This window comes from Coccinella septempunctata, chromosome 1 (genome assembly GCF_907165205.1).
Source record: "Coccinella septempunctata chromosome 1, icCocSept1.1, whole genome shotgun sequence".
Lineage (NCBI taxonomy): Eukaryota > Metazoa > Arthropoda > Insecta > Coleoptera > Coccinellidae > Coccinella > Coccinella septempunctata.
In genome coordinates this window covers 26,735,949-26,757,989 of record NC_058189.1, presented here as the reverse complement: position 1 = coordinate 26,757,989, position 22,041 = coordinate 26,735,949, and the positions used below count along the sequence as shown (strand labels likewise).

Below are 22,041 nucleotides of genomic sequence, written 5' to 3'. Positions count from 1 at the left end.
ATTGGATCAATTCGAACCAAATCTTGAAACTGCACATAGTTCTCGAATTGAGACGCACATGTTGAATTTCAGTTCGATAGTTCAGATAGGAATTGAGATTTCAGTGGTCTATTCGGGAAAGTGTGATATCAATTCCTCAAAAACTGCTGGATCAATTCGAACCAAATCTTGAAACTGCACATAGTTTTCGGATTAGGATGCACATGTTGAATTTCAGTTCGATAGTGCAGATAGGAATTGAGATTTCAGTGGTCTATTCGGCAAAGTGTGATATCAATTCCTCAAAAACTGTTGGATCAATTCGAACCAAATCTTGAAACTGCACATAGTTTTCGAATTGAGATGCACATGTTGAATTTCAGATCGATAGTTCTGAAAGGAATGGAGATTTCAGTAGTCGATTCGACAAAATATCATTTCAATTCCTAAGGAACTATTGGATCAATTCGAACCAAATCTTGAAACTGCACATAGTTCTCGAATTGAGACGCACATGTTGAATTTCAGTTCGATAGTTCAGATAGGAATTGAGATTTCAGTGGTCTATTCGGGAAAGTGTGATATCAATTCCTCAAAAACTGTTGGATCAATTCGAACCAAATCTTGAAACTGCACATAGTTTTCGGATTAGGATGCACATGTTGAATTTCAGTTCGATAGTGCAGATAGGAATTGAGATTTCAGTGGTCTATTCGGCAAAGTGTGATATAAATTCCTTGAAAACTGTTGGATCAATTCGAATTAAATCTTGAAACTGCACATAGTTTTCGAAATGAGATGCATATGTTGAATTTCAGTTCGATAGTTCTGATGGGAATTGAGATTTCAGTGGTCTCTTCGGCAAAGTGTGATATCAATTCCTCAAAAACTGTTGAACCAATTCGACCCAAATCTTGAAACTGCACATAGTTTTCGAATTGAGATGCACATGTTGAATTTCAGATCGATAGTTCTGATAGGATTGAAGATTTCAGTAGTCAATTCGGCAAAGTGTGATATCAATTCCTCGAAAACTGTTATATCAATTCGAACCAACTCTTGAAACTGCACATAGTTTTCGAATTGAGATGCACATGTTGAATTTCAGTTCGATAGTGCAGATAGGAATTGAGATTTCAGTGGTCTATTCGGCAAAGTGTGATATAAATTCCTCAAAAACTGTTGAACCAATTCGACACAAATCTTGAAACTGCACATAGTTTTCGAATTGAGATGCACATGTTGAATTTCAGATCGATAGTTCTGATAGGAATGAAGATGTCAGTAGTCGATTCGGCAAAATATCATTTCAATTCCTAAGGAACTATTTGATCGATTCGAACCAAATCTTGAAACTGCATATAGTTTTCGATTTGAGATGCACATGTTGAATTTCAGTTCGATAGTGCAGATAGGAATTGAGATTTCAGTGGTCTATTCGGCAAAGTGTGATATCAATTCCTCAAAAACTGTTGAACCAATTCGACCCAAATCTTGAAACTGCACATAGTTTTCGAATTGAGATGCACATGTTGAATTTCAGATCGATAGTTCTGATAGGAATGAAGATGTCAGTAGTCGATTCGACAAAATATCATTTCAATTCCTAAGGAACTATTGGATCAATTCGAACCAAATCTTGATACTGCACATAGTTTTCGGATTGAGATGCACATGTTGAATTTCAGATCGATAGTTCTGATAGGAATGAAGATGTCAGTAGTCGATTCGGCAAAATATCATTTCAATTCCTAAGGAACTATTGGATCGATTCGAACCAAATCTTGAAACTGCATATAGTTTTAGAATTGAGATGCACATGTTGAATTTCAGTTCGATAGTGCAGATAGGAATTGAGATTTCAGTGGTCTATTCGGCAAAGTGTGATATCAATTCCTCAAAAACTGTTGGAACAATTCGACACAAATCTTGAAACTGCACATAGTTTTCGAATTGAGATGCACATGTTGAATTTCAGATCGATAGTTCTGATAGGAATGAAGATGTCAGTAGTCGATTCGACAAAATATCATTTCAATTCCTAAGGAACTATTGGATCAATTCGAACCAAATCTTGAAACTGCACATAGTTTTCGGATTGAGATGCACATGTTGAATTTCAGTTCGACAGTTCAGATAGGAACTGAGATTTCAGTGGTCAATTCGGCGAAGTGTGATATCAATTCCTTGAAAACTGTTGATGAGATGAGATGCACATGTTGAATTTCAGATCGATAGTTCTAATAGGAATGGAGATGTTCAGAAGTCGACTTCTGAAATCTTAATTCCTATTAGAACTATCGATTTTAAATTCAACATGTGCATCTCATTTCGAAAACTATGTGCAGTTTCAAGATTTGGTTCGAATTGATCCAACAGTTTTTGAGGAATTGATATCACACTTTGCCGAATAGACCACTGAAATCTCAATTCCTATCTGAACTATTGAACTGAAATTCAACATGTGCATCTCAATTCGAAAATTGTGTGAAATTCAAAGATTTGGTTCGAATTGATCCAACAGTTTTTGAGGAATTGATATCACACTTTGACGAATAGACCACTGAAATCTATATTCCTATCTGAACTATCGAACTGAAATTCAACATGTGCATCTCAATCCGAAAACTATGTGCAGTTTCAAGATTTGGTTCGAATTGATCCGACAGTTTTTGAGGAATTGATATCACACTTTGCCGAATTGACCACTGAAATCTCAATTCCTATCTGAACTATCAAACTGAAATTCAACATGTGCATCTCAATCCGAAAACTATGTGCAGTTTCAAGATTTGGTTCGAATTGATCCAATAGTTCCTTAGGAATTGAAATGATATTTTGTCGAATCGACTTCTGAAATCTTAATTCCTATTAGAACTATCGGTCTCAAATTCAACATGTGCATCTCATTTCGAAAACTATGTGCAGTTTCAAGATTTGGTTCGAATTGATCCAACAGTTTTTGAGGAATTGATATCACACTTTGACGAATAGACCACTGAAATCTATATTCCTATCTGAACTATCGAACTGAAATTCAACATGTGCATCTCAATCCGAAAACTATGTGCAGATTCAAGATTTGGTTCGAATTGATCCGACAGTTTTTGAGGAATTGATATCACACTTTGCCGAATTGACCACTGAAATCTCAATTCCTATCTGAACTATCAAACTGAAATTCAACATGTGCATCTCAATCCGAAAACTATGTGCAGTTTCAAGATTTGGTTCGAATTGATCCAATAGTTCCTTGGGAATTGAAATGATATTTTGTCGAATCGACTTCTGAAATCTTAATTCCTATTAGAACTATCGATTTTAAATTCAACATGTGCATCTCATTTCGAAAACTATGTGCAGTTTCAAGATTTGGTTCGAATTGATCCAACAGTTTTCGAAGAATTGATATCACACTTTGCCGAATAGACCACTGAAATCTCAATTCCTATCAGAAATATCGAATTGAAATTCAACATATGCATCTCATTTCGAAAGCTATGTGCAGTTTCAAGATTTGGTTCGAATTGATCCAGCAGTTTTCAAGGAATTGATATCACACTTTGCCGAATTGACCTCTGAAATCTCAATTCCTATCTGAACTATCGAACTGAAATTCAACATGTGCATCTCAATCCGAAAACTATGTGCAGTTTCAAGATTTGGTTCGAATTGATCCAATAGTTCCTTGGGAATTGAAATGATATTTTGTCGAATCGACTTCTGAAATCTTAATTCCTATTAGAACTATCGATTTTAAATTCAACATGTGCATCTCATTTCGAAAACTATGTGCAGTTTCAAGATTTGGTTCGAATTGATCCAACAGTTTTTGAGGAATTGATATCACACTTTGCCGAATAGACCACTGAAATCTCAATTCCTATCTGAACTATTGAACTGAAATTCAACATGTGCATCTCAATTCGAAAATTGTGTGAAATCCAAAGATTTGGTTCGAATTGATCCAACAGTTTTTGAGGAATTGATATCACACTTTGACGAATAGACCACTGAAATCTATATTCCTATCTGAACTATCGAACTGAAATTCAACATGTGCATCTCAATCCGAAAACTATGTGCAGTTTCAAGATTTGGTTCGAATTGATCCGACAGTTTTTGAGGAATTGATATCACACTTTGCCGAATTGACCACTGAAATCTCAATTCCTATCTGAACTATCAAACTGAAATTCAACATGTGCATCTCAATCCGAAAACTATGTGCAGTTTCAAGATTTGGTTCGAATTGATCCAATAGTTCCTTAGGAATTGAAATGATATTTTGTCGAATCGACTTCTGAAATCTTAATTCCTATTAGAACTATCGGTCTCAAATTCATCATGTGCATCTCATTTCGAAAACTATGTGCAGTTTCAAGATTTGGTTCGAATTGATCCAACAGTTTTTGAGGAATTGATATCACACTTTGACGAATAGACCACTGAAATCTATATTCCTATCTGAACTATCGAACTGAAATTCAACATGTGCATCTCAATCCGAAAACTATGTGCAGATTCAAGATTTGGTTCGAATTGATCCGACAGTTTTTGAGGAATTGATATCACACTTTGCCGAATTGACCACTGAAATCTCAATTCCTATCTGAACTATCAAACTGAAATTCAACATGTGCATCTCAATCCGAAAACTATGTGCAGTTTCAAGATTTGGTTCGAATTGATCCAATAGTTCCTTGGGAATTGAAATGATATTTTGTCGAATCGACTTCTGAAATCTTAATTCCTATAAGAACTATCGATTTTAAATTCAACATGTGCATCTCATTTCGAAAACTATGTGCAGATTCAAGATTTGGTTCGAATTGATCCGACAGTTTTTGAGGAATTGATATCACACTTTGCCGAATTGACCACTGAAATCTCAATTCCTATCTGAACTATCAAACTGAAATTCAACATGTGCATCTCAATCCGAAAACTATGTGCAGTTTCAAGATTTGGTTCGAATTGATCCAATAGTTCCTTGGGAATTGAAATGATATTTTGTCGAATCGACTTCTGAAATCTTAATTCCTATAAGAACTATCGATTTTAAATTCAACATGTGCATCTCATTTCGAAAACTATGTGCAGTTTCAAGATTTGGTTCGAATTGATCCAACAGTTTTCGAGGAATTGATATCACACTTTGCCGAAATGACCACTGAAATCTCAAATCCTATCTGAACTATCGAACTGAAATTCAACATGTGCATCTCAATTCGAAAACTATGTGCAGTGTCAAGATTTGGTTCGAATTGATCCAATAGTTCCTTAGGAATTGAAATGATATTTTGTCGAATCGACCACTGAAATCTCAATTCCTATCAGAACTATCGAACTAAAATTCAACATGTGCTTCTAAATTCGAAAACTATGTGCTGTTTCAAGATTTGGTTCGAATTGATCCAACAGTTTTTGAGGAATTGATATCACACTTTGCAGATAGGAATTGAGATTTCAGTGGTCAATTCGGCAAAATATCATTTCAATTCCCAAAGAAGTATTGGATCAATTCGACCCAAATCTCGAAACTGTACACAGTTTTCGAATTGAGATGCACATGTTGAATTTCAGTTCGATAGTTCAGATAGGAATTGAGATTTCAGTGGTCGATTCGACAAAATATCATTTCAATTCCTAAGGAACTATTGGATCAATTCGACCCAAATCTCGAAACTGTACACAGTTTTCGATTTCAGATGCACATGTTGAATTTCAGTTCGATAGTTCAGATAGGAATTGAGATTTCAGTGGTCAATTCGGCAAAGTGTGATATCAATTCCACGAAAACTGTTGGATCAATTCGAACCAAATCTTGAAACTGCACATAGTTTTCGGATTGAGAGGCACATGTTGAATTTCAGTTCGATAGTTCAGATAGGAATGGAGATTTCAGTGGTCAATTCGGCAAAGTGTGATATCAATTCCTCAAAAACTGTTGGATCAATTCGAACCAAATCTAGAAACTGCACATAGTTTTCGGATCGAGATGCACATGTTGAATTTCAGTTCGATAGTTCAGATAGGAATTGAGATTTCAGTGGTCTATTCGGCAAAGTATGATATCAATTCCTCAAAAACTGTTGGATCAATTCGAACCAAATCTTGAAACTGCACATAGTTTTCGAAATGAGATGCACATGTTGAATTTCAGATCGATAGTTCTAAAAGGAATGGAGATTTCAGAAGTCGATTCGACAAAATATCATTTCAATTCCTAAGGAACTATTGGATCAATTCGAACCAAATCTTGAAACTGCACATAGTTTTCGGATTGAGATGCACATGTTGAATTTCAGTTCGGTAGTTCAGATAGGAATCGAGATTTCAGTGTTCAATTCGGCAAAGTGTGATATCAATTCCTTGAAAACTGTTGGATCAATTCGAACCAAATCTTGAAACTGCACATAGTTCTCGAATTGAGACGCACATGTGGAATTTCAGTTCGATAGTTCAGATAGGAATTGAGATTTCAGTGGTCTATTCGGGAAAGTGTGATATCAATTCCTCAAAAACTGTTGGATCAATTCGAACCAAATCTTGAAACTGCACATAGTTTTCGAATTGAGATGCACATGTTGAATTTCAGATCGATAGTTCTGAAAGGAATGGAGATTTCAGTAGTCGATTCGACAAAATATCATTTCAATTCCTAAGGAACTATTGGATCAATTCGAACCAAATCTTGAAACTGCACATAGTTTTCGGATTGAGATGCACATGTTGAATTTCAGTTCGATAGTTCAGATAGGAATTGAGATTTCAGTGGTCAATTCGGCGAAGTGTGATATCAATTCCTTGAAAACTGTTGATGAGATGAGATGCACATGTAGAATTTCAGTTCGATAGTTCAGATAGGAATTAAGATTTCAGTGGTCTATTCGGCAAAGTGTGATATCGATTCCTCAAAAACTGTTGGATCAATTCGAACCAAATCTTGAAACTGCACATAGTTTTCGGATTGAGATGCACATGTTGAATTTCAGTTCGATAGTTCAGATAGGAATTGAGATTTCAGTGGTCAATTCGGCAAAAAATGATATCAATTCCTTGAAAACTGTTGAATCAATTCGAATCAAATCTTGAAACTGCACATAGTTCTCGAAATGAGATGCATATGTTTAATTTCAGTTCGATAGTTCTGATAGGAATTGAGATTTCAGTGGTCTATTCGGCAAAGTGTGATATCAATTCCACATGTTGAATTTCAGATCGATAGTTCTGATAGGAATGAAGATTTCAGTAGTCGATTCGGCAAAATATCATTTCAATTCCTTAGGAACTATTGGATCAATTCGAACCGAATCTTGAAACTGCACATAGTTTTCGAATTGAGATGCACATGTTGAATTTCAGTTCGATAGTGCAGTTAGGAATTGAGATTTCAGTGGTCTATGCGGCAAAGTGTGATATCAATTCTTCGAAATTTCTATCAGAACTACCGAACTGAAATTCAACATATGCATCTCATTTCGAAAACTATGTGCAGTTTCAAGATTTGGTTCGAATTGATTCAACAGTTTTAAAGGAATTGATATCACACTTTGCCGAATTGACCCCTGAAATCTCGATTCTTATCTGAACTATCGAACTGAAATTCAACATGTGCATGTCAATCCGAAAATTATGTGCAGTTTCAAGATTTGGTTCGAATTGATCCAATAAATCCTTAGGAATTGATATGATATTTTGTCGAATCGACTTCTGAAATCTCCATTCCTATTAGAACTATCAATCTGAAATTCAACATGTGCATCTCATTTCGAAAACTATGTGCAGTTTCAAGATTTGGTTCGAATTGATCCAACAGTTTTTGAGGAATTGATATCACACTTTGACGAATAGACCACTGAAATCTATATTCCTATCTGAACTATCGAACTGAAATTCAACATGTGCATCTCAATCCGAAAACTATGTGCAGTTTCAAGATTTGGTTCGAATTGATCCAACAGTTTTTGAGGAATTGATATCACACTTTGCCGAATTGACCAAGAATTCTCAATTCCTATCTGAACTATCAAACTGAAATTCAACATGTGCATCTCAATTCGAAAACTATGTGCAGTTTCAAGATTTGGTTCAAATCGATCCAATAGTTCCTTAGGAATTGAAATGATATTTTGTCGAATCGAATACTGAAATCTTCATTCCTATCAGAACTATCGATCTGAAATTCAACATATTCATCTCAATTCGAAAACTATGTGCAGTTTCAAGATTTGGTTCGAATTGATCCAACAGTTTTTGAGGAATTGATATCACACTTTCCCGAATAGACCACTGAAATCTCAATTCCTATCTGAAATATCGAACTGAAATTCAACATGTGCGTCTCAATTCCAGAACTATGTGCAGTTTCAAGATTTGGTTCGAATTGATCCAACAGTTTTCAAGGAATTGATATCACACTTGGCCGAATTGAACACTGAAATCCCAATTTCTATCTGAACTATCGAACTGAAATTCAACATGTGCATCTCAATCCGAAAACTATGTGCAGTTTCAAGATTTGGTTCGAATCGATCCAATAGTACCTTAGGAATTGAAATGATATTTTGCTGAATCGACTACTGAAATCTTCATTCCTATCAGAAATATCGATCTGAAATTCAACATGTGCATCTCAATTCGAAAACTATGTGCAGTTTCAAGATTTGGTTCGAATTGATCCAACAGTTTTCGAGGAATTGATATCACACTTTGCCGAATTGACCACTGAAATCTCAATTCCTATCTGAAGTATCGAACTGAAATTCAACAATTGCATCTCAATTCGAAAACTATGTGCAGTTTCAAGATTTGGTTCGAATTGATCCAACAGTTTTCGAGGAATTGATATCACACTTTGCCGAATTGACCACTGAAATCTCAATTCCTATCTGAACTATCGAACTGAAATTCAACATGTGCATCTCAATTCGAAAACTATGTGAAGTTTCAAGATTTGGTTCGAATCGATCCAATAGTTCCTTAGGAATTGAAATGATATTTTGCCGAATCGACTACTGAAATCTTCATTCCTATCAGAACTATCGATCTGAAATTCAACATGTGCATCTCAATTCGAAAACTATGTGCAGTTTCAAGATTTGGTTCGAATTGATCCAACAGTTTTCGAGGAATTGATATCACACTTTGCCGAATTGACCACTGAAATCTCAATTCCTATCTGAAGTATCGAACTGAAATTCAACATGTGCATCTCAATTCGAAAACTATGTGCAGTTTCAAGATTTGGTTCGAATCGATCCAATAGTTCCTTAGGAATTGAAATGATATTTTGTCGAATCGACTACTGAAATCTTCATTCCTATCAGAACTATCGAACTGAAATTCAACATGTGCATCTCAATCCGAAAACAATGTAAAATTTCAAGATTTGGTTCGAATTGATCCAACAGTTATCGAGGAATTGATATCACACTGCCGAATTGACCACTGAAATCTCAATTTCTATCTGAAGTATCGAACTGAAATTCAACATGTGCATCTCAATTCGAAAACTATGTGCAGTTTCAAGATTTGGTTCGAATCGATCCAATAGTACCTTAGGAATTGAAATGATATTTTGCTGAATCGACTACTGAAATCTTCAATCCTATCAGAAATATCGATCTGAAATTCAACATGTGCATCTCAATTCGAAAACTATGTGCAGTTTCAAGATTTGGGTCGAATTGGTTCAACAGTTTTTGAGGAATTGATATCACACTTTGCCGAATAGACCACTGAAATCTCAATTCCTATCTGCACTATCGAACTGAAATTCAACATGTGGATCTCAATTCGAAAACTATGTGCAGTTTCAAGATTTGGTTCGAATTGATCCAACAGTTTTCGAGGAATTTATATCACACTTTGCCGAATTGACCACTGAAATCTCAATTCCTATCTGAACTATTGAACTGAAATTCAACATGTGCATCTCAATTCGAAAACTATGTGCAGTTTCAAGATTTGGTTCGAATCGATCCAATAGTTCCTTAGGAATTGAAATGATATTTTGCCGAATCGACTACTAAAAATCTTCATTCCTATCAGAACTATCGATCTGAAATTCGACATGTGCATCTCAATTCGAAAACTATGTGCAGTTTCAAGATTTGGGTCGAATTTATTCAACAGTTTTTGAGGAATTGATATCACACTTTGCCGAATAGACCACTGAAATCTCAATTCCTATCTGCACTATCGAACTGAAATTCAACATGTGCATCTCAATTCGAAAACTATGTGCAGTTTCAAGATTTGGTTCGAATTGATCCAACAGTTTTCGAGGAATTTATATCACACTTTGCCGAATTGACCACTGAAATCTCAATTCCTATCTGCACTATCGAACTGAAATTCAACATGTGCATCTCAATTCGAAAACTATGTGCAGTTTCAAGATTTGGTTCGAATTGATCCAACAGTTTTCGAGGAATTTATATCACACTTTGCCGAATTGACCACTGAAATCTCAATTCCTATCTGAACTATCGAACTGAAATTCAACATGTGCATCTCAATTCGAAATCTATGTGCAGTTTCAAGATTTGGTTCGAATCGATCCAACAGTTTTCGAGGAATTGATATCACACTTTGCCGAATAGACCACTGAAATCACAATTCCTATCTCAACTATCGAACTAAAATTCAACATGTGCATCTCAAATCAAAAACTGTGTACAGTTTCGGGATTTGGGTCGAATTGATCCAATAGTTCCTTAGGAATTGAAATGATATTTTGTCGAATCGACTTCTGAAATCTCCATTCCTATTGGAACTATCGATCTGAAATTCAACATGTGCATCTCAATTCGAAATCTATGTGCAGTTTCAAGATTTGGTTCGAATCGATCCAACAGTTTTCGAGGAATTGATATCACACTTTGCCGAATAGACCACTGAAATCTCAATTCCTATCTGCACTATCGAACTGAAATTCAACATGTGCATCTCAATTCGAAAACTATGTGCAGTTTCAAGATTTGGTTCGAATTGATCCAACAGTTTTCGAGGAATTTATATCACACTTTGCCGAATTGACCACTGAAATCTCAATTCCTATCTGAACTATCGAACTGAAATTCAACATGTGCATCTCAATTCGAAAACTATGTGCAGTTTCAAATTTGTTTCGAATCGATCCAATAGTTCCTAAGGAATTGAAATGATATTTTGCCGAATCGACTACTGAAATCTTCATTTCTATCAGAACTATCGAACTGAAATTCAACATGTGCATCTCAATCCGAAAACAATGTAAAGTTTCAAGATTTGGTTCGAATTGATCGAACTGTTTTCGAGGAATTGATATGACACTTTGCCGATTTGACCACTGAAATCACAATTCCTATCTCAACTATCGAACTAAAATTCAACATGTGCATCTCAAATCAAAAACTGTGTACAGTTTCGGGATTTGGGTCGAATTGATCCAATAGTTCCTTAGGAATTGAAATGATATTTTGTCGAATCGACTTCTGAAATCTCCATTCCTATTGGAACTATCGATCTGAAATTCAACATGTGCATCTCAATTCGAAATCTATGTGCAGTTTCAAGATTTGGTTCGAATCGATCCAACAGTTTTCGAGGAATTGATATCACACTTTGCCGAATTGACCACTGAAATATCAATTCCTATCTGAACTATCGAACTGAAATTCAACATGTGCATCTCAATTCGAAAACTATGTGCGTTTTCAAGATTTGGGTCGAATTGGTTCAACAGTTTTTGAGGAATTGATATCACACTTTGCCGAATAGACCACTGAAATCTCAATTCCTATCTGCACTATCGAACTGAAATTCAACAATTGCATCTCAATTCGAAAACTATGTGCAGTTTCAAGATTTGGTTCGAATTGATCCAACAGTTTTTGAGGAATTGATATCACTCTTTGCCGAATTGACCACTGAAATCTCAATTCCTATATGAACTATCGAACTGAAATTCAACATGTGCATCTCAATTCGAAAACTGTGTACAGTTTCGGGATTTGGGTCGTATTGATCCAATAGTTCCTTAGGAATTGAAATGATATTTTGTCGAATCGACTTCTGAAATCTCCATTCCTATTGGAACTATCGATCTGAAATTCAACATGTGCATCTCAATTCGAAATCTATGTGCAGTTTCAAGATTTGGTTCGAATCGATCCAACAGTTTTCGAGGAATTGATATCACACTTTGCCGAATTGACCACTGAAATCTCAATTCCTATCTGAACTATCGAACTGAAATTCAACATGTGCATCTCAATTCGAAAACTATGTGCGTTTTCAAGATTTGGGTCGAATTGGTTCAACAGGTTTCGAGGAATTGATATCACACTTTGCCGAATTGACCACTGAAATATCAATTCCTATCTGAACTATCGAACTAAAATTCAACATGTGCATTGTAATGAACCCCAGTTTTCTGAGGAAAATTGGAGTTCATCTTAGTGCATTTCTTTCGTTTTAAATTTCCGTCTTTGAAAATATTTTAATTCTCGAATATTCCGTACGTTCATTCCGACAGGCAGAGTGAATGTAAAAACCGCTTATCTGTGTTTCGCGATGTTTTTCTTACATACCGCTGAAGATTTCGACGTTTTTCATCTGTTGATATGCGATAAACCGGAGCTGACGACGTTTTTCATTCTTGTCGCATTCTGGAATTTTCAGATTCTTACCGTGAGAGGGGATATACCTATAAAAGCAAATTTTCCCCCCGCGACGGACACTTTTCGACTTTTCGACTGTTACTTCAGTTCGTCGGCTGACTTTTGAATTTTACTTCAGTGCTTTCCTTTCGCTTGAGTATTATTTCGCTTTCTAACGTGGTTTCTAACTTCTAGTATAAATTCAGTTGATTTTCCGTAGTACTTTCGCCGTTGAGAATAATCATTTTGTGTTATTTGCATCAGTGCTTAGAATTAATTTTTTTAGTTTTTCTTTTTTTAAATCCTTTGAGTTTCGAGTGCTTGAAACAAAGGAGGTAGGTCCCCGTCTGTACCGTTCAGTTTCTTTGTTAGACCTACGCCGTTACTTCTTTAACTTTGACACTGCTGTACTGTATCGTTTCCTGTTGTATTTTATCGTTCTTTACCCTGTTTCGCGAGTCTAACTTTTCCCTTCACTATCAGTCATGGCGTGTTAACCCTTGGGGTACTGAAGGGAAAGTTCCGTCAACCCCCCTGTCCGCGTCATAAGTGTTAAATCCGAAATCTCTTCTTTTCTGTCAGTCATGGCGTGTTAACCCTTGGGGCAGAGAATAAGAGATACCGCAAGTAGTCAGTGAAATCCCGTAGTTGCGCTAAAAATAGACATTTTCTTCGCTGTCAGTCATGGCGTGTTAACCCTTGGGGCAGCGAATAAAAGTCTCGAACAGATCCGCCCTTATTGTGTTTCATTCCCGGAGAAATACAACTACACACCGATACCGTATAGCAAGTCCTTAGCATTCGTCAGTTCTGGTTGGCGCATTTTTATTGAACCGTTAATTTTTCACTACACCCGGTATAAATTTCATAACGTGCTCGTGACCGGATAAGATTTCCCGAATGTATTTTCACTGATAGAATCACTCATATTTTATATCACACATATCTCCCTTTGACATGTGATTAGTTTCCGAAGTTGTGAATAAACATTTACATAGTTCGATTTTGACTTCTTCGTTGTCGCTACTACCCTAGACAACACCGAGCTCTGTCTCTGGCTAGCAGCTACCCTGGTAGGTTTGCTATTCTTCCTATTGAAAAGAATAGCTGGCGCTCGAGATTAAGGCTTCTCCGAGAAACGCACGTTACAAAAATGGCGCCCGAGCAGGGACAGTGCAAAATCCAGTAGGAAACAACCGAGGTGAGAAACATTAACCGGACAGTGAGTGAATTCCCGAAACAGTGAGTAAAACCTAAGAACAGTGAGTAACTATTTCTTGAACCGAGAACTGTGAAAAATTAAACTTGATCTGTGTTTTATTACCTGCCATCCTGTATTGAACTGGTATACTGTGAATTGAATTGGACTATATTCTGAAAATTTTCCTATTGTTGAAACCTATTGGAAATTATTTAATTATTCCTTTTGCCGATTACTTTATTGAGTTATTGAAAACTGAACTGTTGTTGCGCCGTTATATCAGTGAAAATTATTTCCGATTTCTTATTATTTCTGATTTATTGAATTGAACTGTTTTAATTTCGTAAAGGAGGTGAGTGAATTTCCGAACATTGAAAATTTATTGTCACAATTGGTAAAATTTAATAGGTTTGATTTACCTATCAGTTTAATAGTGAATCACCTATTATCCTATTGATAACTTGTCTACCTGTTTTTATTTTCTTTTGACCTGTACTGTTGAAACTTACCAATTATTGCTGATTTTTCTGAAACCTGAAATTCTATTATTGTGATCTATTTTCCGGATATTGAACTTGAAAAACTATTTGGAATCTAACCTGTGCGTTCTGGTGCGATTCGAATTTCGGGAAATTTTCCGGACTATACGAAACGACTTGCGAGTGTGTGCGGTATTTCGCGAATATTTTCGGACTTTAGTGGGACTGATTGAAATTTTTTTTTTTTTTTCGAGTAACGTCGGACTTGTAAAATTTTTGGTGTGATACATCGGGACTTAGATTATTTTGGTGCGCCGGGATTTGAACTTAGATTTTTTTCTGATACACCGGGACTTAGACTTTGTTTTTTTTTTTTTTTGGGGTTACACCGATACCCACTTCGAGCTTGAGTGAGTAAGTTAGCCCACGATTAACTCACCGGGTTGGACTTAGAACTTAAACAGATTGTGAAAGACATACCGAGTGTGAAAGATTGGTGCGTTCTGAATCGGACTTCGTTGAAAATAATATGTCGAACATGGATGTAAACCGGTTACTCAGTGATGAACTTACATACGAATTACAACTGAGAGGACAATCGATACCGGGTACTGTGATGACTAAACGGAGTCTACTACGACAAGTACTTCAGGCTAATGAACCTCTATTACCCCCAACATCATTGAACCCCGCCTCGGAGATTGAGATTTGCCAAAATAAACTCACCGATTTAGTGGAATCCCTTCAGAACTTCAATCATGAGAATGCGGCTAACGAATTTTCGCGAATTTACACCCGATTGATACACATACAAGGAAGGCTGGACTTTATTGTTACTGCAGACACAACACAGTTACAACTAGTTGGACAAATGAAGGCAACTACAGCTAAGGCGTTGGAGACACTAGAGGAGCTACGTCAGAAGAGTAATCGTGAACGGCCGCAACCATCTAACCGACATCGGAGGTCTCTCTTAGATGTGGAGGTGCCCAGTTCGCCTGGTGTGTCACCAATCCAACCGGAACGGATTTCAGGGCTCCGAGAGCCATCGCTTATCGACTTGGGAGATGGTGTCGACCCTCCTGTAGCGGTCGATGTCTCACATACTGGAACACCTGTAAGGAACCCAACATTAGAAGAAGTCATGAATGAGACAAGGCAGACATGTACAGCATTACTGCGACAGTTACCAGCGATACCTCTCACGCAGTCACAGGACTGTAGAACAACAACACCTGAGGGTCTGACACAGGGTAGATGGATTAATTCTACACGAAGGGTGTCTTTTCCACACTTACCTGCACCGTGGATAAGTCCTAACCGACCAATTGTCACTACACCTGCCAGATCAGAACCGGAGTCCCGATCAACGATACCGACTGTCCCTGTACACAAATGGAACATTTCCTTTGATGGCACTGGAAGTGTGACCGGATTCCTTGAGGAAGTGGAGAGGCTGGCTGAATCCCGTAAAGTGTCCCTGGAACAAGTTTTCGAATCAGTTTATGAATTACTACGGAGGGATGCAAAGGATTGGTTTATTCCCAGGAGAGGTACTTTCGAGGACTGGGAAGATTTTTCCAACCAACTGAAAGAAGCATTTCTGCCTGTCAACTATGAGGAGAATCTGTTGGAGGAAATAAAAAGACGAACACAAGGACCTGAAGAAAAGCTGCTTCTGTATGTTACCCGGATGCAGAACTTATTCCAGAAACTCACCTATACAAAACCATCCGAGGTGGAGCAGATCCGACTCATCCGACAGAGGTTGATTCCGCCCTTACAGCAGGCCTTGGCTTTCCAGGAGACCAAGACGTATGATGAACTTCTCCGTAAAGGAAAAGTTTTTGAACTGGTCCAGTGGCAGATGAGCCAGTGCACCCGGCCGCCCTCAAAACCAGGTTTCCTGGAGGAGCCTCACCTGGCGTACACTCCCCGTCAGCTGAACCGATATCAGGAAAGTTTTTCTGTGGATACCGGAGAACAGGTTTACCAAACAACTGAACACAGGGAATCAGTCTCGCCGACACCAGCCAACCAGACACGACTTTCTCCGCCGGGGGAAAGCCGTCCAGGGCCACCCAGGTCCAGAGAGTCAACAGTCCGGCAACAGGAATCACACCGTCCGACTTCTGGAGACAGTTCCGAGGGTGGATCCGGAGATTCAACGCCGCCACCCCGTCGTCGGGCCGAGGGTAGCCACGCTGACCGGACCCGATCATCATCAGGGAGGAGAGTGTCCTTCCGGACACAGTGTTTCCGATGTGGTGGATGTGGCCACATGCGTCGAGAATGTCGCAGGCCACCGAAAATTTTCTGTTCTCGATGTCGGAGGGAAAACGTTCTCTCTCGAGATTGTCCCTGCCGTCCGGAAAACTGGACGGAGGTATGGAGAAGGAGTCGACCATATCTCCCAACACACTGACTCCCATAACATCGACTGCCTGGAATGATAACCGACCGCTTGTCGAAGTTAAGATAGCCGGAAAGCACTACAAAGCATTAATTGACACTGGAGCCACGAAGAGTTTCGTAAGTCGGAAAGTGGCAAAACAATGTGAAAGCAAGGGAATCACCGGACAACATGTTGAGAATGGTTTCGTGGTGGTTGCAAATGGTCAACCCACGACAACACCCAAACTCTACACTACCGCTGTTCACCTGGCTGATTATTCCTTGACCGACGTAAAATTTCTGTTGGTGCCTGATTTACCAGTTGACCTCATTCTAGGAATGGACGTATTAGGAAGGTTCAATTTTTCCATTAACCTCAGTACCGCGGACTGTTACCTGGAAGGTCGACTGATTGCCAAACCAACACCGAAAATTCAAGAAGCTGTTGAAGTGCAGGGCCGGAGAAAATCCTTGAATACACCTGCAGACAACCAATCACCTAAATCGTTACCGTCCGTAGATTCCGTATACCTGGCTGAAATAGAAACAACCCAGTGCAAATGGTACAAAAAGAAGTTACAGGAGGTGGAAAAAGACCCAGCAAATTTTCCGGACTACGCCGTTGAAAATGGAAAACTGTTACGACATTTCTGGGACTCATCCGACTTCACAGAAGATGGAACCGGCCAACCCTGGAAACTCTGTGTACCATCCGAACAGCGAACAGAAGTACTGCAGGAAAACCACGACTCAGAACTAGCAGGTCACATGGGGATTGCCAAAACGATTGCACGGATAGCCAGAAATTATTACTGGCCAGGGATGTTTAGAGACATTGCGAAATACGTGAGGAACTGCACATCGTGCCAAAAGTACAAAGTTTCGCAACAGAAAACCCCTGGTAAGATGCAACCACACCGAATGGCGGATGCGCCGTTCAAAGAAGTATCCACAGACATTGTAGGACCATTGCCACGGTCAAAAAAGGGAAACTCCTACATCGTGGTAATGCAAGACCGGTGCACAAAGTGGGTAGAGTGTCGTCCGTTGCGGAAAGCTACCGCCAAAACTATTTATTCGGCCCTCTACGAACAAGTCATCCTGAAATACGGTTGCCCAAAACTAGTAATATCCGACAATGGAGTACAATTCGACAGCAGGCTATTCAAGAACAGTCTCCGAGAGCTGAACATCGCTCACCGTTTCACACCACCGTATACCCCTCAGTGCAACCCTGTAGAAAGAGCTAACCGTACCCTGAAGACAATGATAGCACAGTTTTGTGAAGCCGATCAACGAACCTGGGATGAAAAGATAGGAGAGTTAACGTTTGCCATCAATACCGCTAAACAGGAGTCTACTGGATTTACACCGGCATTTTTAAATTATGGAAGGGAACTAGAAGTCCCGAGGGCGATTTATTCGACAAACCCCCACAATAAGGAAATGAGCGGAGAATCCAACCGTACAGAAGAAGAAAATAGAGACATGACTTACCGTACTCAACAGATCAAACATCTCCAGGAGGCTTATGAGTTCGTCCGTACCAAACTGTACCGTGCCTTCCAGCAACAGGCTCACCACTACAATCTTCGACGAAGAGAAGTCCGATACCATGTGGGAGATAAAGTTCTACGCCGAGACCGTCCTTTATCCTCTGCCGTTGACAGTTTCGCCGCCAAGTTGGCTCCGAAGTTTTCCGGTCCGTTCACCGTTGTTAAGGTCGTTTCACCTGTCGTCTACGACCTGAAAGATACAGAGGGTAGAAAAATCACTAACATACACATTAAAGATTTAAAACCATTTCATGCATAATATATATTATTGTCATGATCCGTTAACCGTTCTATAGAAATAACCTCTGAAAGGAGGGAATCCGTTATTTTTTCCGTTCTGAATATATATATATTTTTTTCTGTTACCGATTATATTATTATTTTCCGTTTACCTGTTTATCTGAATAACTGTAGTTGCTCAATTAACCAGAACCAATGCATCCAGACAATCTGTCTCCAAGAATCAACGGATAGAATCACCCCGGAAGAAGTTAAACAAGTTCCGCATGCAAACCAGTAGGGAGTTAGCCCTCTGTGCCTGTCCAAGAAACCAAGGCCACCTGCAAGAAGAAATCTCGTTAATAGGATGCCCATTATCAAACATAATTATAACCGATTACACCGTAACAATTCCGTTCAAATTCCGTACATGCACCACCGTTGACCGAAATACCGTATCTACAGATTTTCATCCGTTCAACATGCAATTATAAATCAAACCTGTTAAAACTGTCCGAAAAATCTGTTATTTATGTAAGGAATACCAATAAAGGATACTGTTTCACATTACAACTGAGTATATCCGTCTATTAATCCAATAGATCTAACCAATTTCTGTCCTGAACCGAATCGAAATTACTGTACCGTCAATTTAACACTGTTTACCTGAAGAAAACACCGTCTACCTGAAAGCAGAGTACAGAGGAAAACCGTTCCAAGAAGAAAAGTTGACCACGAGGAACGATGAAGATGGGAGAGTTTATTGTTAGAAATTACCCACCTGCAAGTCTCATACCGGATCCGAAAGTCTCAACGTCCGTACAGCCGGGTCACACCAGCCCATTGAGCCCCCACGTCGAGCTGTTGGAGGCTTTCCACCTGTTGCAGCTCCCACGATTCCTGGGTAACCTACAAAACCACGATGGAATTCAAACACCCGCCAAACACAGTTAAATTAGGTACTCACCGGAGGGATGAAGCATGGCACGCTTCCGACCAGCGATGAAGATGAATTTCCACATTGAGAGGGAGGATTTTCCACTGTTATACACCATTTATCCACGGAACGCTGAACAAAGTTCTTTGACAAGATGGCGGAGACCTGCGCCGAAATGACTGACGCTGACGTTTCTGCGTGCGCATTGGAACTACCATTCCAACCATAGAGTAGAGAGGATAAGTACTTGAGTTGTAAACTGGTCACGAGTACAGGTGGCGCGCGCGAAAGTAAGGTACTAGGGGTAGATAGAGTCGTGAAATTAAGCTCACTATTTCATCGTAAGTTAATTTCTTCCGAGATGCAGGGGGTGTAATGAACCCCAGTTTTCTGAGGAAAATTGGAGTTCATCTTAGTGCATTTCTTTCGTTTTAAATTTCCGTCTTTGAAAATATTTTAATTCTCGAATATTCCGTACGTTCATTCCGACAGGCAGAGTGAATGTAAAAACCGCTTATCTGTGTTTCGCGATGTTTTTCTTACATACCGCTGAAGATTTCGACGTTTTTCATCTGTTGATATGCGATAAACCGGAGCTGACGACGTTTTTCATTCTTGTCGCATTCTGGAATTTTCAGATTCTTACCGTGAGAGGGGATATACCTATAAAAGCAAATTTTCCCCCCGCGACGGACACTTTTCGACTTTTCGACTGTTACTTCAGTTCGTCGGCTGACTTTTGAATTTTACTTCAGTGCTTTCCTTTCGCTTGAGTATTATTTCGCTTTCTAACGTGGTTTCTAACTTCTAGTATAAATTCAGTTGATTTTCCGTAGTACTTTCGCCGTTGAGAATAATCATTTTGTGTTATTTGCATCAGTGCTTAGAATTAATTTTTTTAGTTTTTCTTTTTTTAAATCCTTTGAGTTTCGAGTGCTTGAAACAAAGGAGGTAGGTCCCCGTCTGTACCGTTCAGTTTCTTTGTTAGACCTACGCCGTTACTTCTTTAACTTTGACACTGCTGTACTGTATCGTTTCCTGTTGTATTTTATCGTTCTTTACCCTGTTTCGCGAGTCTAACTTTTCCCTTCACTATCAGTCATGGCGTGTTAACCCTTGGGGTACTGAAGGGAAAGTTCCGTCAACCCCCCTGTCCGCGTCATAAGTGTTAAATCCGAAATCTCTTCTTTTCTGTCAGTCATGGCGTGTTAACCCTTGGGGCAGAGAATAAGAGATACCGCAAGTAGTCAGTGAAATCCCGTAGTTGCGCTAAAAATAGACATTTTCTTCGCTGTCAGTCATGGCGTGTTAACCCTTGGGGCAGCGAATAAAAGTCTCGAACAGATCCGCCCTTATTGTGTTTCATTCCCGGAGAAATACAACTACACACCGATACCGTATAGCAAGTCCTTAGCATTCGTCAGTTCTGGTTGGCGCATTTTTATTGAACCGTTAATTTTTCACTACACCCGGTATAAATTTCATAACGTGCTCGTGACCGGATAAGATTTCCCGAATGTATTTTCACTGATAGAATCACTCATATTTTATATCACACATATCTCCCTTTGACATGTGATTAGTTTCCGAAGTTGTGAATAAACATTTACATAGTTCGATTTTGACTTCTTCGTTGTCGCTACTACCCTAGACAACACCGAGCTCTGTCTCTGGCTAGCAGCTACCCTGGTAGGTTTGCTATTCTTCCTATTGAAAAGAATAGCTGGCGCTCGAGATTAAGGCTTCTCCGAGAAACGCACGTTACAGCATCTCAATCCGAAAACAATGTAAAGTTTCAAGATTTGGTTCGAATTGATCGAACAGTTTTCGAGGAATTGATATGACACTTTGCCGAATTGACCACTGAAATCACAATTCCTATCTGAACTATCGAACTAAAATTCAACATGTGCATCTCAAATCAAAAACTGTGTACTGTTTCGGGATTTGGGTCGAATTGATCCAATAGTTCCTTAGGAATTGAAATGATATTTTGTCGAATCGACTTCTGAAATCTCCATTCCTATTAGAACTATCGATCTGAAATTCAACATGTGCATCTCAATTCGAAAACTATGTGCAGTTTCAAGATTTGGTTCGAATCGATCCAACAGTTTTCGAGGAATTGATATCACACTTTGCCGAATTGACCACTGAAATATCAATTCCTATCTGAACTGTCGAACTGAAATTCAACATGTGCATCTCAATTCGAAAACTATGTGCAGTTCCAAGATTTGGTTCGAATCGATCCTAAAGTTCCTTAGGAATTGAAATGATGCCTGTTGACAGCATATTATGCTCACGTCCAGCCCCTGCTCGATTATGGGATCTGTGTATGGGGAATGATGCCAGGGGCCCATCGGATCTTCGTTCAGCAGAAAAGAATAGTGAGGCTCATTTATGATATTCCATTCAGAGAGACCTGTAGGCTGATATTTAGATCTTCGGGTATTTTGACAGTTCCAGCCATGTTTATACTCAAACTCTTGTGTCATATCCACTCTACCCTTGGCTCTCATATTCGACAGTCCGATATCCATGACTACCCCACGAGAAATAGACACAAGGTTAGAAATTTAACTGCGTCACATGAGTACATGAAGAGGTCTCCGATGTGTGCCGG

The 22,041-nt window shown here is 38.8% G+C and overlaps 1 protein-coding gene and 1 long non-coding RNA gene across 2 annotated transcripts; both read right to left on the bottom strand.

Moving 5' to 3' along the window:
• Nucleotides 1–15,122: 15,122 nt before the first annotated feature.
• Nucleotides 15,123–15,740, bottom strand: LOC123319907. The gene is made up of 2 exons (XM_044906989.1): nt 15,608–15,740; nt 15,123–15,424 (listed from the first exon to the last, which is right to left on the bottom strand). Exons 1-2 carry the CDS (start codon nt 15,711–15,713, stop codon nt 15,228–15,230), a joined length of 303 nt encoding a protein of 100 aa, XP_044762924.1. The 5' UTR covers nt 15,714–15,740; the 3' UTR covers nt 15,123–15,227.
• Nucleotides 15,741–18,348: 2,608 nt separating this feature from the next.
• On the bottom strand, nt 18,349–19,482 carry LOC123322775. Its single transcript, XR_006539218.1, has 4 exons — nt 19,446–19,482; nt 19,260–19,387; nt 18,652–18,819; nt 18,349–18,449 (listed from the first exon to the last, which is right to left on the bottom strand). It is a non-coding gene; the product is annotated as an uncharacterized LOC123322775 (long non-coding RNA).
• Nucleotides 19,483–22,041: the final 2,559 nt, after the last annotated feature.

Bases quoted from the DNA above. Each gene is read 5' to 3' on its own strand.
- LOC123319907 (XM_044906989.1), bottom strand. From the start codon at position 15,713: ATGTTCCATTTGTGTACAGGGACAGTCGGTATCGTTGATCGGGACTCC. The intron at 15,425-15,607 runs GTAAGTGTGGAA...GGTTCCTTACAG, and splicing joins AGGACTTATCCACGGTGCAG to GTGTTCCAGTATGTGAGACA.